We start from the raw sequence: 17,490 nt of genomic DNA on the forward strand, positions 1-17,490 counted from the left end.
CTGAGCTTATGGACACCAGTTTAGCATCGTGTGTTTTCTGACTCTGTGTGACTGTGATTTCTGTAAACATGAACAAAATGATGGAAGCCAGTCCCCATCCCTTAGCACCAGGGGGTGTGGCCGAAGGCATTGATGAGAAGAGTGTGGTGCAGGTTTACAGTTTTTACCACAACACCAATTGTTGTATACATTGTCTTTTTATTTCTTAAAGAACAGCATACTTTCGTTACATTTATGGTCAGTGAAACATGTTAGTTCCTGTTGCCACATACATTATAGCAGCTATAAACGGCCCTTCCCTCAGCAGCCTGTGTGTGTGTGTGTGTTCTGCAGCTGGTCACGAAACCACAAAGAAGTGGAAACTCCTCGGTCCTGAAGATGCTTCCAGCTTCACCTCTGGAGACCCCTTCCATACATTATGTCAACTTCTACACAAAAGATCGAGCTATTTCTATGGAAACACTAAGGCATCAGACCTGCGCCAAAGTCAGAGCTGCTGTTGGAGAGAATTAATCAACATCTGATCCACCAATCAGAGACCAGAACTGAGTGAGATTAACACACGTTATTAAAGAGATAAAAGCTGACCTCAGAGTGTAATGAAGGAGACACGAAGCTGCAGAGTGAATTCGATAAAAATCCTCTTTATGGCACAAAAGCTAAACACAGTGTAGTACATTAGGAATGCAGTTACACACACACACACACACCCACACACAAGCGTTCTAGCATTTTAACATCTCAGGAAACCAAAAAAGGAAGAAGCACAATACAGAAGCAGGTGAGGTGAGAGAGTGAGCGAGGGAGTCAGTGAGGGAGAGAGTCAGTGAGGGAGAGAGTGAGTGAGGGAGAGAGTCAGTGAGGGAGAGAGTGAGTGAGGGAGAGAGTCAGTGAGGTGAGAGAGTGAGTGAGGGAGAGAGTGAGCGAGGGAGAGAGTCAGTGAGGGAGAGAGTGAGCGAGGGAGAGAGTCAGTGAGGGAGAGAGTCAGTGAGGTGAGAGAGTCAGTGAGGGAGACAGTCAGTGAGGGAGAGAGTGAGTGAGGGAGAGAGTGAGTGAGGGAGAGAGTGAGTGAGGGAGTGAGCGAGGGAGAGAGTGAGTGAGGGAGTGAGCGAGGGAGGGAGAGAATGAGTGAGGGAGAGAGTGAGCGAGGGAGAGAGTCAGTGAGGTGAGAGAGTGAGCGAGGGAGAGAGTGAGTGAGGGAGAGAGTCAGTGAGGTGAGAGAGTGAGCGAGGGAGAGAGTCAGTGAGGTGAGAGAGTGAGCGAGGGAGAGAGTCAGTGAGGTGAGAGAGTGAGCGAGGGAGAGAGCGAGCGAGGGAGAGAGTGAGTGAGGTGAGAGAGTCAGTGAGGTGAGAGAGTCAGTGAGGTGAGAGAGTGAGCGAGGGAGTGAGCGAGGGAGAGAGTGAGTGAGGGAGAGAGTCAGTGAGGTGAGAGAGTGAGCGAGGGAGAGAGCGAGTGAGGGAGTGAGCGAGTGAGAGAGTGAGCGAGGGAGAGAGTGAGCGAGGGAGAGAGCGAGTGAGGGAGTGAGCGAGTGAGGGAGAGAGTCAGTGAGGGAGAGAGTCAGTGAGGTGAGAGAGTCAGTGAGGTGAGAGAGTGAGCGAGGGAGAGAGCGAGTGAGAGAGTGATCGAGGGAGTGAGCGAGGGAGAGAGTGAGTGAGGGAGAGAGTCAGTGAGGTGAGAGAGTGAGTGAGGGAGAGAGTGAGTGAGGGAGAGAGTCAGTGAGGTGAGAGAGTGAGCGAGGGAGAGAGTCAGTGAGGTGAGAGAGTGAGCGAGGGAGAGAGTGAGCGAGGTGAGAGAGTGAGGTGAGAGAGCGAGTGAGGGAGAGAGTCAGTGAGGTGAGAGTGAGGTGAGAGAGTGAGTGAGGGAGAGAGTGAGAGAGTCAGTGAGGTGAGAGAGTGAGTGAGTGAGAGAGTGAGCGAGGGAGAGAGTCAGTGAGGTGAGAGAGTGAGGTGAGAGCGAGTGAGGGAGTGAGCGATGGAGAGAGCGAGTGAGGGAGAGAGTCAGTGAGGTGAGAGAGTGAGCGAGGGAGAGAGTCAGTGAAGTGAGAGAGTGAGCGAGGGAGAGAGCGAGTGAGGGAGTGAGTGAGGGAGAGAGTGAGTGAGGTGAGAGAGTGAGTGAGGGAGAGAGCGAGTGAGGGAGTGAGTGAGGGAGAGAGTGAGCGAGTGAGGGAGAGAGTCAGTGAGGTGAGAGAGCGAGTGAGGGAGAGTGCGAGTGAGGGAGTGAGTGAGGGAGAGAGTGAGTGAGGTGAGAGAGTGAGCGAGGGAGAGAGTGAGTGAGGGAGAGAGCGAGTGAGGGAGTGAGTAAGGGAGAGAGCGAGTGAGCGAGGGAGAGAGCGAGTGAGGGAGAGAGCGAGTGAGGGAGAGAGCGAGTGAGGGAGTGAGCGAGGGAGAGAGCGAGTGAGGGAGTGAGCGAGGGAGAGAGCGAGTGAGAGAGTGAGTGAGGTGAGAGAGTGAGCGAGGGAGAGAGCGAGTGAGGGAGTGAGTGAGGGAGAGAGTCAGTGAGGTGAGAGAGTGAGCGAGGGAGAGAGTCAGTGAGGTGAGAGAGTGAGCGAGGGAGAGAGCGAGTGAGGGAGTGAGCGAGGGAGAGAGCGAGTGAGCGAGGGAGAGAGCGAGTGAGGGAGTGAGCGAGGGAGAGAGCGAGTGAGGGAGTGAGCGAGTGAGGGAGTGAGCGAGGGAGGGAGAGAGCGAGGGAGGGAGAGAGCGAGTGAGGGAGAGAGCGAGTGAGGGAGTGAGCGAGGGAGAGAGCGAGTGAGGGAGTGAGCGAGGGAGAGAGCGAGTGAGGGAGTGAGCGAGGGAGCGAGAGAGAGAGTGAGCGAGGGAGAGAGCGAGTGAGGGAGTGAGCGAGGGAGAGAGTGAGCGAGTGAGGGAGTGAGCGAGGGAGAGAGCGAGTGAGGGAGTGAGCGAGGGAGAGAGCGAGTGAGGGAGTGAGCGAGGGAGAGAGCGAGTGAGGGAGTGAGCGAGGGAGAGAGCGAGTGAGGGAGTGAGCGAGGGAGAGAGCGAGTGAGGGAGTGAGCGAGGGAGAGAGCGAGTGAGCGAGGGAGTGAGCGAGGGAGGGAGCGAGTGAGGGAGTGAGCGAGGGAGGAAGAGAGCGAGTGAGGGAGAGAGCGAGTGAGGGAGAGAGCGAGGGAGAGAGCGAGTGAGGGAGTGAGCGAGAGAGAGAGTGAGCGAGGGAGAGAGCGAGTGAGGGAGTGAGCGAGGGAGAGAGCGAGTGAGGGAGTGAGCGAGGGAGCGAGAGAGAGAGTGAGCGAGGGAGAGAGCGAGTGAGGGAGTGAGCGAGGGAGAGAGCGAGTGAGGGAGTGAGCGAGGGAGAGAGCGAGTGAGCGAGGGAGTGAGTGAGGGAGAGAGTGAGTGAGGGAGTGAGTGAGGGAGAGAGTGAGTGAGGGAGTGAGTGAGGGAGAGAGTGAGTGAGGGAGTGAGCGAGCGAGGGAGCGAGTGGTCCCAGTTGTGCAACTTAACCGCATTAGATTATTCGATTCTAGTGTTACTGAAAACCTCGTTAAAATTTCATCCAGAGACTGAAAGACAGACACAGAGAAACAGATACACTCCGGATTTGTCGCTTCTCCTCTTACACACACACACACACACACACACACACACACAGTAACACACACACACACACACACACACGACACAAGATCAGTTTCAGTTTTTTTCTTTTATACAAAACATAAGTCTACACCACACACACCTCACATATGTGGTTTAACTCAGAGCAGGTCCTAAAGAGAGCCGGATTATGAGGAGTGATTAATTTAGGCACAAATTGTATACATTATACTCATGTTTTTAAACTGCACCCATGTTTACGTCCGCTTCAATTAAAGTGACAGTCCACCATTCACTTCGACCCCAGCTTCAGTTTCAGACCCGAGCTACGAGACTCGCGAAGGAAGCTAACAAATCACCATTAGCATCAACTGTGATCGACATGATTAGCTATGCACTCTGTGCACCATGCTAAACTGGAGGCCGTAAACTTCATTAGCCTCGTAGCTCCGGTGAGAAAAACTAGAGATGTCAAAAACTGTGGTATCTGATCAGAGGAACAGTGAACACTGCTCCTTTATGTGCACTGTAGACTGTAAGGGGAGGGGTTAGGGGAAGTCGCTGAAATTGAGGGTGTGTCTTTAAAACACACACACACACACGGTGAAAGTGAACATTTTTATAGTCGAGTCGTAAACGTGATAAAGAGAAGCATGATATATATACAATCAGTGTTAATTACACGCATAGTGTTATTGCACATGTATGTGTTCTGTGTGTGTGTGTAGGCAATGATAAAGGGAATTAAGAGAAATTAAAAATCAGCAGGGTTGCACGATTCTGCACACAATATCAGACAGTCTGATCAATAAAACCCACAGAAATGATTTTGGTCCAATGAACTGCTGCAGATCAGTGAGTGTGTCCAGGTTCGTCAGATTTAAAGGCAGAGGTCAGTCATTAATTACACATTAATCTAGTCACGTGTTGTTTGTTTGTTTTTGTCCATATCATGCAGCCTGATTAGACACAGCGAATTTTCCGGAATGTTCCTAGTGACGTTACTTTAAAAAAAACCCAAAAAAACAAACACACACATTAAAACACACTGGCGTCAGGTCCTTATTGCACAATAATGGCCGTGTACACACGTTACAATCTTAAAAACTGTCACAAAACCCTGCTGTTCTTTCTAAAACCTTCTCTCCACGCTCCATCCAGCTGTAGCAGCGGGTCCTGAGGGGCGTCTCACCTCCAGGGGGCGCTGGTTCACATCCTAGATTCAAAATCTACAGCTTTTACATAGCTGTAACATCACGGTATACCAACTAGCCCAAACACTAGGTTTAAAAATAAAAAGAACAACAAAAGAAGAAAGCCTGATGAGCTTGTGTTTTTAAATCTCCTTCCTTCCCATGATGCTTTGCTCTCACACTCTCACGGCTCCACGCCCGATCAGCTGCGCCGTGTCGTCGTCTTCATCGTCATCCTCCGTGTCCTCCGTGTCCTCCTCAGAACCTTCGATGGGGGAGTAGTAACCGTCGTATCCTAGCAATGGTGAGTCACGCTGAGGCAGGCACTGTGCTGAGGTCGTCACCGTGGCAACCGTGGCCTCGTAGGTGCCCGAGGACGGAGGAGACGGGTGGAGCAAAGGTGTGCGCTCCGACTGCTCCTCAACTGAAGCTCCGCCTTCTCCGTCATCACCTGTGCGAGGCCCTGCCTCCTCTTCAGAGTCAGAAGAGTCAGAGTACTCAGGGTTGGTGCGCGTCACTCGCTGCTTGCACACGGGACATGTTTTCTTGGTCTGTGTGAGCCACGGGTCCACACACTTGCTGTGATAAGCTGAGAACCAGGACACACACACACAAACCAGTGAGTCTAAAGACACACAACTCAGCCATGGGTCCAAAAACAATATGTCAAACTGTGTTTTTCAGATATTCATTTGAAATGGATAAAACACACACACACACACACACACACACTTACCATGTGAACATGGCAGCACCCGTAGCTTATCCCCCTCTTCATATTCATCCAAACAGATTGCACATACATCATACGCATCACCTGAGAGAGACAGAGAGGGGGAGAGAGAGAGAGAGAGAGAGATGGGGGGGGGGGTTTGGACAGAGAGAGACAGAGAGAGAGAAAGAGAGAGAGACAGGGAGAGAGAGCCAAAGAGACAGACAGAGAAAGACACAGAGAGAGTTAACAGGTGATTCTTTCAGCTGTGAGTGAATCAATTAAATTTGACACATTTTTGACCTGTGAATTGATTCAGTGATTCAAACTTCTTTAAGAAATGTTTTAATGCGGTTTTTTTTCACCTGAATCTCAGTACTTGTGTCAGTCTCTGAGTCATTTCATTTATTTCATAGAAATAAAAATTGAATCGGGGCCAGAAATCACACAGCTTCATCTATTCTTGTTCTCATCACATGATTCCTCATGGTGTCCGCTCTTCTTGCACGGATTTAAACTCGCGACACTGTGATACAAGTCCATTCTATGACATCAGTGACCGATCGACGTCTAACGTGAGGTTTCAGAGCACTAGCCAGGGTGCAGAGGTGCATTGTGGGAGTTTAATGTGCTTCACCTTTAGTGAACTTGTGAATGGGGATTTTCTTCAGCTGCTCTTTTGTCAGTCTGTTCTTCCTCAGTCTCTTCCTGTACTGCACACAGCGCACCACCTGCATACACACACACATACACACACACAGAGAATTAAAATGGTGTATCCTGTGACAGGAACAGAACTAAAATAACATTCTGCAGTCTGTACAATAACAGCATGTCTACAGCAGCTGGTACTGTGGATTCCTCTTCCTGTATTTTACCGTTCGTATTTACACGTCATACTTTTTTTTTTTGCTTATTCTCATAACTCCTAATCATCGTTAACTCTAACGCTATAATAGTCTGCGGCTACGATCCGCTCAGACTCGGAAATCGGTGGTTTCTATGGCAACACAGACATCTGACCGCAATTACAGAGAGCAGCTCGCTGGATTACATTTTAGCTCCATAATTAGTTTGTCTAAAGAGAAAGAAAAGCTGGAAGGGTAAAACTGAGGATGAGGTCAGTGCTTTTAGAACATTCCTAAAACCCTGAGCTTAAAATGAGGCACAAAGCAGCGAGTGAAAAGATTTTAAAGATTCATGAGGGACGATAATAAAAACCGGCAGCTGCTTAGTGCAGTGGAGCTCTCGGCTTCATGATGACGTGTCCGAGTCTGCGTTATGAGATGTTAAACCCCTCACCAGTATAACCACCATGATGATGATGATCAGCCCCACGATCCCGGTGAAGGGGATGAGGTAGAAGGTGATGGGGAAGGAGAAATCAGGCTTCAGGAAGACGTAGACCCTGCAGGTCAAACACAGCAGCATGAGCGTCCACGTGGCTTTGAGCTCCTTCACCTTTAGTAACTAAAACAATTCTTTATTCACTGAGAAGAGATTTACATCAGAACTGTGTAATAATCACTCCGTACATCAGGAGAATCAGTCAGGTGTTTAACATCATGTCAGGATGCCATAAAGACCAGTCGCTAAATAATGAACTAAATAACGCGCTCACTCTTTACTTAGAGATGAGCAAAATCACACCAGTTACAGTGAGGACACACTCTGAACATCCGCTGACCTTCAAGCCATAGGCATGAGTCCCACTGCTAACCACAACTAACCACTGCTAACCACAAACCCTGCATCTCCTCTCACCTCTGGTCAGGACTGATGGAACTGCGGAGAATCTTGGAGGCGTAGTAGCTGGTGAACACGGACGGGATCTCGATCTCATCGGCTATCGTTTCTGCAACACACACAGAAATAAAAATCAATTGTAGACAAAGTCCATCTTTTTTCATAATTCAATCAGAGCAGGAGTGTGTGCTTGGTGTGTGTGTGAGAGAGAGAGAGAAGTGTATGTGTGTGTGTGTGTGAGAGAGAGGAGTGTCTGTGTATGTGTGTGAGAGTGTGTGTGTGTGTCACACCGTTGCTGTAGTTCATGCTCAGCAGGGTGTCAGAGTAAACATTGTGGACGATGGCAGCGCTGTATCCAGCCTGCTGAGCGTGCAGCACCTGTGTGAAGACAAACAGTTTCATTTAACACTCACAACTTCATCATAACTATCTCTCCATCTCTTCATCCCTCTATTAAACTTCATCATAACTATCTCTCCATCCCTCTATTAAACTTCATCATAACTATCTCTCCATCTCTCCATCCCTCTATTAAACTTCATCATAACTATCTCTCCATCTCTTCATCCCTCTATTAAACTTCATCATAACTATCTCTTCATCCCTCTATTAAACTTCATCATAACTATCTCTCCATCTCTTCATCCCTCTATTAAACTTCATCATAACTATCTCTCCATCTCTTAAACTGATCTGAACACACAGTAGTAGTACACTCTGTAGTGCGCTTATCTAGTGAACTTTACCCTCACCGTGTGTTTACACATCAACACGTTATGAGTGTAAATGAGAGGTTTACATGTGGCTGAGAAACGTGAGACTCGCCTTGATGTCGAAGTTGCAGTCGTAGCGACGGATCAGAACGATGAATCCCACGGTGCTGTTGGGATCTGAGGAAGTGGGAAGAACCGGAGGAGGCTCTATAGGAGTGCAGGCATTCAGAGGACGAGACTCCACCAGAACACCCTGAGAGAGAGAGGGAGAGAGAGAGAGAGGGAGAAAGAGGGGGAGGGGGAGGGGAGAGGAGAGAGGGGGGGGGGGAGCGAGAGAGAGAGAGAGAGAGAGAGAGAGAGAGGGAGGGAGGAGCGAGAGAGAGAGAGAGAGAGAGAGAGATAGAGAGGGGGGGAGCGAGAGAGAGAGATAGAGAGAGAGAGAGAGAGAGAGAGAGAGAGAGAGAGATAGAGGGGGGGAGGGAGAGAGAGAGAGATAGAGGGGGGAGCGAGAGAGAGAGAGAGAGAGAGAGAGAGGGGGGGAGTGAGAGAGAGAGAGATAGAGGGGGGGAGCGAGAGAGAGAGATAGAGAGAGGGGGAGGGGAGAGAGGGGGGGAGCGAGAGAGAGAGAGATAGAGAGGGGGGAGCGAGAGAGAGAGAGATAGAGAGGGGGGAGCAAGAGAGAGAGATAGAGAGAGGGGGGAGCGAGAGAGAGAGAGAGAGAGAGAGAGAGGAGGGGGGGAGCGAGAGAGGGGGGGGGGCGAGAGAGAGAGAGGGGGGGGGGAGCGAGAGAGAGAGATAGAGAGAGGGGGGAGCAAGAGAGAGAGAGATAGAGGGGGGGAGTGAGAGAGAGAGAGATAGAGGGGGGGAGCGAGAGAGAGAGAGAGAGAGAGAGAGGGGGGGGGCGAGAGAGAGAGAGAGAGATAGAGAGGGGGGGAGTGAGAGTGTGAGAGAGAGATAGAGAGGGGGGGAGCGAGAGAGAGAGATAGAGAGAGGGGGGGAGTGAGAGAGAGAGATAGAGAGAGGGGGGGAGTGAGAGAGAGAGAGAGATAGAGAGGGGGGGGAGCGAGAGAGAGAGATAAAGAGAGGGGGGGGAGCGAGAGAGAGAGATAGAGAGAGGGGGGGAGTGAGAGAGAGAGTTAGAGAGGGGGGGAGCGAGAGAGAGATAGAGAGAGGGGGGGAGTGAGAGAGAGAGAGAGAGAGAGAGACGGGGGGGAATGAGAGAGAGAGATAGAGAGAGGGGGGGAGCGAGAGAGAGAGAGAGATAGAGAGACGGGGGGAGTGAGAGAGAGAGAGAGAGATAGAGAGAGGGGGGGAGCGAGAGAGAGAGATAGAGAGAGGGGGGGAGCAAGAGAGAGAGAGATAGAGGGCGGGAGCGAGAGAGAGAGAGATAGAGAGGGGGAGCGAGAGAGAGAGAGATAGAGAGAGGGGGGGAGCGAGAGAGAGAGAGAGATAGAGAGAGGGGGGAGCGAGAGAGGGGGGGCGAGAGAGAGAGAGAGAGAGAGAGATAGAGAGGGGGGAGCAAGAGAGAGAGAGAGAGATAGAGAGAGAGGGGGGAGCGAGAGAGAGAGGTAGAGGGGGGGCGAGAGAGAGAGATAGAGAGGGGGGGAGCGAGAGAGAGAGATAGAGAGAGGGGGGGAGTGAGAGAGAGAGATAGAGAGAGGGGGGGAGTGAGAGAGAGAGATAGAGAGAGGGGGGGAGTGAGAGAGAGAGATAGAGAGAGGGGGGGAGTGAGAGAGAGAGAGAGATAGAGAGGGGGGGGGAGCGAGAGAGAGAGATAAAGAGAGGGGGGGGGGGCGAGAGAGAGAGATAGAGAGAGGGGGGGAGTGAGAGAGAGAGTTAGAGAGAGGGGGGGAGCGAGAGAGAGATAGAGAGAGGGGGGAGTGAGAGAGAGAGAGAGAGAGAGACGGGGGGGAATGAGAGAGAGAGATAGAGAGAGGGGGGGAGCGAGAGAGAGAGAGAGATAGAGAGACGGGGGGAGTGAGAGAGAGAGAGAGAGAGAGAGAGAGAGAGAGAGAGAGAGAGAAAGATGTGAATTTACAGAGACATGGAAGAGAGAGAGAAGGCAGATGTTCTCCATAGTTCTGTGTTCTGTTCCTCACCATCAGTCCGTCTGGAGGCAGAGGAGAACCGAACAGAGCCGGCCAGTCCTCTAACAGCAGGGAGCTCATATTATTGAGATGCTGCAACATAAAGGAGAGGAAGACAGGAAATGAGTCAGGAGAAGTGGAGAAGTGGAGACTTGTCTACATGCTGAGATCTGCGTCATTAACACCCAGGATTACATACATCACTCACAATGTAGATGTACGCGTGACCTGGGGAAAAGGTCAGCATGGAGCAGAGGGCAAAGGTCAATGTCCTCAACCGACCCTCCACACACCACACACACACCATCCTGAAACACAACAGGGCTGAAAGGGGAGGGGAGAGAAAATATGTTATTATTGCATTAAATTATGAAAACAATCACCAGACACAATTAAATCCTCGACAGGTCGTCCCCTGATCCTCTGTATAACGATATAAGGAAAAGGGGCGGGGCTTATCAGGTATGTTCCAGCATTCCAGCTGTTTATCAAGTGAGACGACTTTTACACCTCTAAAACACTATCTATAAACTGCAGCTTCAAGACACTCCTGAAGGTTATTTACAGATAAAACAGAGAGACATGATTCTACTGTTAGGGAGATCTCAATCAGAGCAAATCTGAATAAAACAAACAAACAGGGTGAATGTAACATGCAGTAGTGCTGAGCTCGTGCTATGGGGTCATGAACACACGCTGATCTGAGTGTTTAATCAGAGAAACTGCAGAAAAACGAGAGCGACGAGTTTCACGTCTCGTCTCGGGACGCAGCTCGGTCACATGATGCTGAGATCTGGCTGAGATACAACACCCCCAGAGCAGTAGGAGGAGCTTCAACTCCAATCAACATTCCATAAACATGACTCCAGGTCAATTCATTAAATTGTGTAAAAGTAATCAAGCCTAGTAATCTACTAAAAGTGTGTACAGTACATCAAGTACACAGTGAGAGACTAAACCAGGCAGCGAGCGAGTGGAAAGCGAGTAGAGTAATGAAGAAATCATAAAGAAAACAAAGTGTGTGTTTAATCAACTGACGGATTAAAGAATGAAATCAACATGAAAGTAAAAACATTTTAAAAGTACAAAATGGTGAAATCAGTTTTTAATGAAATATTTCACACAAACATTTAAAGCTTTTCTCTTAAGCAACAGGTTATTTCATGATGACTGACTGATCAGTCACATGACCAGGGGCTCAGGGTATCTGATCAGTCACATGACCAGGGGCTCAGGGTATCTGATCAGTCACATGACCAGGGGCTCAGGGTATCTGATCAGTCACATGACCAGGGGCTCAGGGTATCTGATCAGTCACATGACCAGGGGCTCAGGGTATCTGATCAGTCACATGACCAGGGGCTCAGGGTATTGGATCAACGCCATGTAGTCACAGGACAGGACGATCACCTCACACTGATATTATTAATATCAATTTTAATAATATTAATATAGATAGATAGATAGATAGATAGATAGATAGATAGATAGATAGATAAAGTATCTATCTATCTATCTATCTATCTATCTATCTATATTAATATTATTAAAATTGACGCTTGTGAGGTGATTATTGAAAACCAACCCCAGCTGTAGACAAAATAATCAGAGATATAAATGCTATACTGTATATTAGATTAGTAGTAAATCTGATGATGTGTAATAAACAATCAGTCTCTCTTTTTTTTTCTTTTTCATGATGTTAATAAGAAGTCAGTCTCCAGACTTGCTCCGGATCTCAGTGTCTAAGATGTGCTGATGATACTGTAATGTTAACATGCTTATGGAGGAGGTTATGGAATATCATCACTTCCTCTCAGGATTATTCAGGAGGAAGAAGCGTGCTCGAGGAACTGGAACAGACCCTCCTGTCTGTTCTTCATGAGGATATTATCCCTGTATTAATCACCCGGACCCCTAAAGGGAAAGAGCCGTGACAAATAACCGACAGAGGAAAATAAGGGAATGTCATAATGTTAAATGTATTACAAACAAAGTAAGCAAGTCAATATCGAGTGAAGGAGTAGTTACCAAGCGAGAAAGACATGAAGTTATTATTTATAACGAGGAGCTTCTGAACACAGCGGATCCTGTAAGAGAGCAATCCCACAATTCAGTTCACGCCTTATTTCTGTGCCACTAACCTACTTTATTAATCAGGTATTAACACCGAAAACCCTTTACAGACATGAAACATTCCAGTGATTTGGAACACAGCCTTATGATAAGATTAGGCAATGTGCTGTCGGGTTTGTTCTGTGTGTGTGTGTGTGTGTGTCCAGCATGATTCAGGCATGTGATGTTTTTAACCAGAGGAAGTTCTGAAGAAGTAAAAGAGGAAAAGACAGAAAAGGATCTTCTCCCCTGAACGCATTTCACTCTCTACTGATTTCTGAGGCTCAGATTATTTCCGGGTGTATTAGATTTCTTTTAATGTGTTTTTAATCCAGTCATAAACATTAGGTTAAGATGCACAGACATGCAAGAGACTGGAGACTCTGTGTGTTAATGACAGAGAGAAGTCCAACATCCTGTGCAGGAGAAATGAACAGTTTATACATTAACACTAGAAAATCAGAGAATCCTGAGGAAGTGAAGATGTCAGAGGAGGTAAAGAGAAGTGAAGTGACGGATCGTTTTCTCATGCTTCATAAACACGACATTTGCTAATAAACCGTCAGGTGAAGTTTATTTCTTATTCTAATCCAATCTACATGAAGTGAAAGCTTTGTCATGATGAACTATTTTTTAACAATGACTAGCCAATTCACTAAGAATGCTTAAAAACATATAAACATGTTTAAAATGTCGTGCTAATTCAGATTTATAACTACAGTACTTAGATGTCATCCACACCTACAGGCTGTAAATGTAATTGTAATGAGTATGTAAATGAGGCTTACTTACTGTTCAGCTATCTTCCTAAATAACTCCTTTTCTCCCCCAAAAAACAAAACAAACCCTAGATGTCGTCTGATCACACAGCCGCACGCTTCGAAACAACCTATTCCGTGTGAAAAGGGGAAGATTAAACTTTACAGCTTCGTCATGCCAAAACATCGAAAACCTTCTTTTGTTGTTTCCGTGTGTTTACGCTTCATCAACAAGGCCAACCTAGAGGCACAGTTCTCGCGATAACTCGCCCATCCACAGCGCGGCCAGGGCACCAAATATCGCGAGATGATATTTATCAACAGCCTGCAATAAGCAGATAGACGACCTCGACATCTCGCGAGATCTTACAGCTGATACGGCCAGCACGTACATCTCGCGAGAAGTGTTGAACGTGTGATTTAACTGTGTACCGTATTATATATAGTAGAGCATACATACAGCATAGTGGAAATCTTCAACGTGCAACTGTAATTCAATAGTTTATTTTATTAATTAATTTATTTATTTTTAAAAGAAATTTAGTGTCATAGTTAAATATATACACTATATTGGCAAAAGTATTGGGACACCCCTCCAAATCATTGTTGTTTTTCAGGGGTTGGACTCGGCCCCTTAGTTCCAGTGAAAGGAACTCTTAATGCTTCAGCTTCATACCAAGACATTTTGGACAATTTCATGCTCTTTGTGGGAACAGTTTGGGGATGACCCCTTCCTGTTCCAACATGACTGTACACCAGTGAGCTAATCAAGGTCCATAAAGACATGGATGAGTGAGTTTGGTGTGGAGGAACTTGACTGGCCTGCACAGAGTCCTGACCTCAACCCCATAGAACACCTTTGGGATGAATTAGAGTGGAGACTGAGAGCCAGACCTTCTCGTCCAACATCAGTGCCTGACCTCACAAATAAGCTTCTAAAGGAACGGTCAAAAATCTAAACGTTGTGGAAAACCTTCCCAGAAGAGTTGAAGCTGTTATAGCTGTAAAGGGTGGGAAAACTCCATATTACATTCATGTGCATGTAAAGGCAGACGGCCCAATACTTTCAGGAATATAGTGTAGTTAAAATCTATAGCTCTATCAAGCAATTGATTAATAGTCCAGTAGGTGGCGATATCATTTCTAATCAGTTTTCTTTGCTGGACCTCTCTATACCTGGGGTTATTCTGGCATTTGGGATATTTATAATCAATTTTAAAATATTAAAATGAACTAGTTTAGAAACAAACGCAAAACTTCAGTAATTTAGACATAGCTCTACTTTCTTGAACTCATCCATGTTTGTGAATTTCCCTTTGGGATGAATAAAGTATCTATCTATCTATCTATCTATCTATCTATCTATCTATCTATCTATCTATCTATCTATCTATCTATCTATCTATCTATGTTATTTACCTTTCAGCTCTCATTAAAACACTTTCATTCTACTTTACAGCTTTTCTGCATTATTTGTGTCAGTAGGTGACTGATCCAAGAGCCTCATTTAACAAGCAAATCATCTGCTCATGCTCAGAAGTGATCTGAATTACACACCTGGATCAGGTAAGAAACCACAGCGGGGTGGCACAGAGGCAGAGAGGTGGTGTTAATGTAGGTGGGGTTTATTGTAGGTGGCGTTAATGTAAGGGGGTTAATGTAGCTCTGCTTCATTATTGTCAGCTCCAACAGCCACCTGTACATGTACAATCACTAACTGTTGCTGTATACAAAATATTGGCACCCCTGTTAGAATAAACAATTTTTTCACTAATTTAAAATAAAATAGACAACACGTTTCATCATTCAATCTTTATTTAAAACTCGAACGTGAGCGGAGTCTGTTCTAATAGCAGATTTCTCAGGTACAGTGTGTAAAAGTGTGGAGAACTTCAGGACTGATGATCAATTCAGCTTCAGAGTTATTTGACATTACGGCAGTTAACGTACTGAAAGGCGCTAAAATGCTTTAAATAGGAAGGAAGTATTGAGTTTCACACATTTTACTGATTTGTTTGTGGAACAGAACACAATGCAGTGATGTAAACAGACTCAAAGACAAGGAGGAGGTTTATTCTAACACACCAAACGGTCTGCTTCATGTCCCATCATGCACCACTGATTAAATTCCTACGTGAAGCTGGTTGATCTGTTAGCGCTATGCAGAATGATGAACAGTTTCACATGAACACACTGCAGCCAGGAACTCCAGGAGCACATGGGGTTTAAACAATCACAAACACTCAATATCACACACACACACACACACACACCTGAAGCTTTCTGCTGCTGTGCCTTAAAACTGAAGAGGATCTGGCTGAAGAGAGACCGGTCCAGTGGGTGTGTCTTTGTCCATATATGACCTCAGACACACGACCCTCCAATGTCAAAATGTAATTATTATTATAATTTTTTTCAAATCAGTGCCATCGAGTACCTTATGCTGCCATATATATGGACTCAAAGACACGCCCACATTCCCATCTCTGGCCGAAGATCACTGACCCACCCACTTTTCCATATATGGCCCCCAGTGACATGCCTAGAGTTCTATCTGCAGCCTCAAAGACACACCCACATTTTATTTTTATGTCGCTTTATTTAACTAACACACTAAAAACTAAAAACATGTTTTGATTAGTGCCTCAACATCGCATCAGGAAGACACGGAAATAAAATCCACTAAACTAACAAGCTTCAAAACAAACATACACTATGAGGAGGGTAGAAGCAGCAGACGAGGCCAGAGTGACAGCTAAACCCACACACACACACACACACACACACACACACGTCCCACAGGCCTTAGGGAGATATTGCTATAGAGTACAATACTTTACAGGGACACTTCTACAAACACACACACACACACTCATATGTCCTCTTCTCCTCTCTTGAGACGTTTTTTAGCTCGGATGTCGTTCATGGCCTCTTCGATGGAGCGCGTGTCTCTCTTATTGGCCACAGGAACTATCAGAGTGAGGAAGAACCAATCAGAAACCAGGAAACCAATCAACACTAATCAATCATTAAAAAAAGATAGTAGAAGACAGTGATGGAAGTGTGTGTATTTGTGTGTGTCTCACCGCAGCCGTACGCCCGGTTGGCCTCCAGCGTGTGGGCGGCGTCTTTAGCAGCAGACGTGCCAATCAGATGGCTGTATTTGTCTCTGTAGTTGGAGCTGGGAGACGCTGGCCTCCTCTGACACTGACTGGCTGCTTCCTCTTCCAGCGCTGCCTGCTCCTGAGGGGGGAAGTGGACGGGGCAATGGAATATGAGCCAATGAGATCCATGCTAATCTAATTAACACCTGTGTGTGATGTAAAGTAATCCTGTGTGCTTCAGGGTTCAGCTGCAGCTTCATTATTTCAACATTTCCAGCAACCTCTCTCTGATGTAAAGAGTGTTATGAAGGTGTAATAAAGGTGCTATGAAGGTGTAATAAAGGTGCTATGAAGGTGTAATGTAGGAAGCATTTCATTAAGCTGTTGGTTTCCGAGCTGCTCACCTTCAGCTTGCGTCTCTCCTCTGCTTTGGCGTGATCCCACTCCTCTCCTTTACGATACGCCTCCAGCTCCTCATCCGATGGCGCAAACTCCTACACACACACACACACACACACACAGTGAGTAAACTACAGTACACACACACACACACACAGATCTCTGCTCAGTTCCTGCAGGAGTGTGTGGTATGTAAGTGGAGCAGATAGATCAGTACCTTTTTAAAGAGCATCACATATCTGCTTTCTTCATCCTCCCCGAAGGAGAACGAGGTCAGACCGGCCACCTCGGCCACGTCATGTCTGAGTGACCAGACAGCAGGAAACACACAGAGTCAAGTCTTTAGAAGTATCAGCACCTCACTACTAACTTAAATAATAAAATAAATCAATTGGCACTTGACTCACAGGATGCTCCTCTCGATCTTCCCCATGGATTCGTACTTCTTCTTCTGCAGACTGCTGTCCTGGATGAAATCAGACACGTCCTTCTCCATCTGAACACAACATCAGCAGATGGTTAAGTCACGTAAAGTTCAACCCCTGAGCTACACCAGGTTTCTATTTGAACACAAAACCACTCGTACCTTCTTCCTAAACTCTGCTTTCTTCCTCTTCTCGTCCTCCTGTATCTTCTTCATGCGAGCAGCCTGCTCTGTGACGCCCAACAGGACAGAGTAGGGAAGACAACACGTCAACATGGACATTGAGAAATACTTTCATGCAGTGAAGTGGACACACCATGAACCCTGAGCTCTTAAGTGCACTGTAGGATGTAGCCTTATAAAGAGCAAAGAATGTAGTGCACTAAACATGACACACACACACACACTACTCTGTGTAGTGCACTAAACATGACACACACACACACACACTACTCTGTGTAGTGCACTAAACATGACACACACACACTACTCTGTGTAGTGCACTAAACATGACACACACACACACACACACACTACTCTGTGTAGTGCACTAAACATGACACACACACACACACACACACTACTGTGTAGTGCACTAAACATGACACACACACACACACACACTACTCTGTGTAGTGCACTAAACATGACACACACACACACACTACTCTGTGTAGTGCACTAAACATGACAC

The 17,490-nt window shown here is 47.0% G+C and overlaps 2 protein-coding genes across 3 annotated transcripts in view; both read right to left on the reverse strand.

Moving 5' to 3' along the window:
* Window positions 1-4,149: 4,149 nt before the first annotated feature.
* Window positions 4,150-13,130, reverse strand: rnf167 (ring finger protein 167). 2 transcript variants are annotated; one of them, XM_058382848.1, is made up of 10 exons: window positions 12,904-13,130; window positions 10,196-10,320; window positions 10,009-10,089; window positions 8,022-8,162; window positions 7,487-7,574; window positions 7,215-7,305; window positions 6,753-6,858; window positions 6,088-6,181; window positions 5,475-5,555; window positions 4,150-5,327 (listed from the first exon to the last, which is right to left on the reverse strand). In XM_058382848.1, exons 2-10 carry the CDS (start codon window positions 10,301-10,303, stop codon window positions 4,915-4,917), a joined length of 1,203 nt encoding a protein of 400 aa, XP_058238831.1. In that variant the 5' UTR covers window positions 10,304-10,320; window positions 12,904-13,130; the 3' UTR covers window positions 4,150-4,914. The 2 variants fall into 2 exon arrangements, with proteins under 2 accessions (XP_058238831.1, XP_058238832.1); XM_058382849.1 differs by having other exon boundaries at window positions 10,205-10,320; window positions 12,904-13,128.
* A 1,536-nt stretch (window positions 13,131-14,666) lies between these two features.
* Window positions 14,667-17,490, reverse strand: part of spag7 (sperm associated antigen 7) — an 11,415-nt gene continuing 8,591 nt past the window's right edge. Inside the window, exons 2-7 of the mRNA XM_058382850.1 lie at window positions 16,959-17,026; window positions 16,780-16,868; window positions 16,590-16,674; window positions 16,378-16,467; window positions 15,956-16,112; window positions 14,667-15,839 (exon numbers count right to left, since the gene is read on the reverse strand). Of these exons, the coding sequence (XP_058238833.1) occupies window positions 15,742-15,839; window positions 15,956-16,112; window positions 16,378-16,467; window positions 16,590-16,674; window positions 16,780-16,868; window positions 16,959-17,026 (587 nt within the window). The 3' untranslated portion in view covers window positions 14,667-15,741. The remainder of the gene's footprint in view (window positions 15,840-15,955; window positions 16,113-16,377; window positions 16,468-16,589; window positions 16,675-16,779; window positions 16,869-16,958; window positions 17,027-17,490) is intronic.

This window comes from Hemibagrus wyckioides, linkage group LG28, assembly GCF_019097595.1.
Source record: "Hemibagrus wyckioides isolate EC202008001 linkage group LG28, SWU_Hwy_1.0, whole genome shotgun sequence".
NCBI classification, from domain to species: Eukaryota; Metazoa; Chordata; class Actinopteri; order Siluriformes; family Bagridae; genus Hemibagrus; species Hemibagrus wyckioides.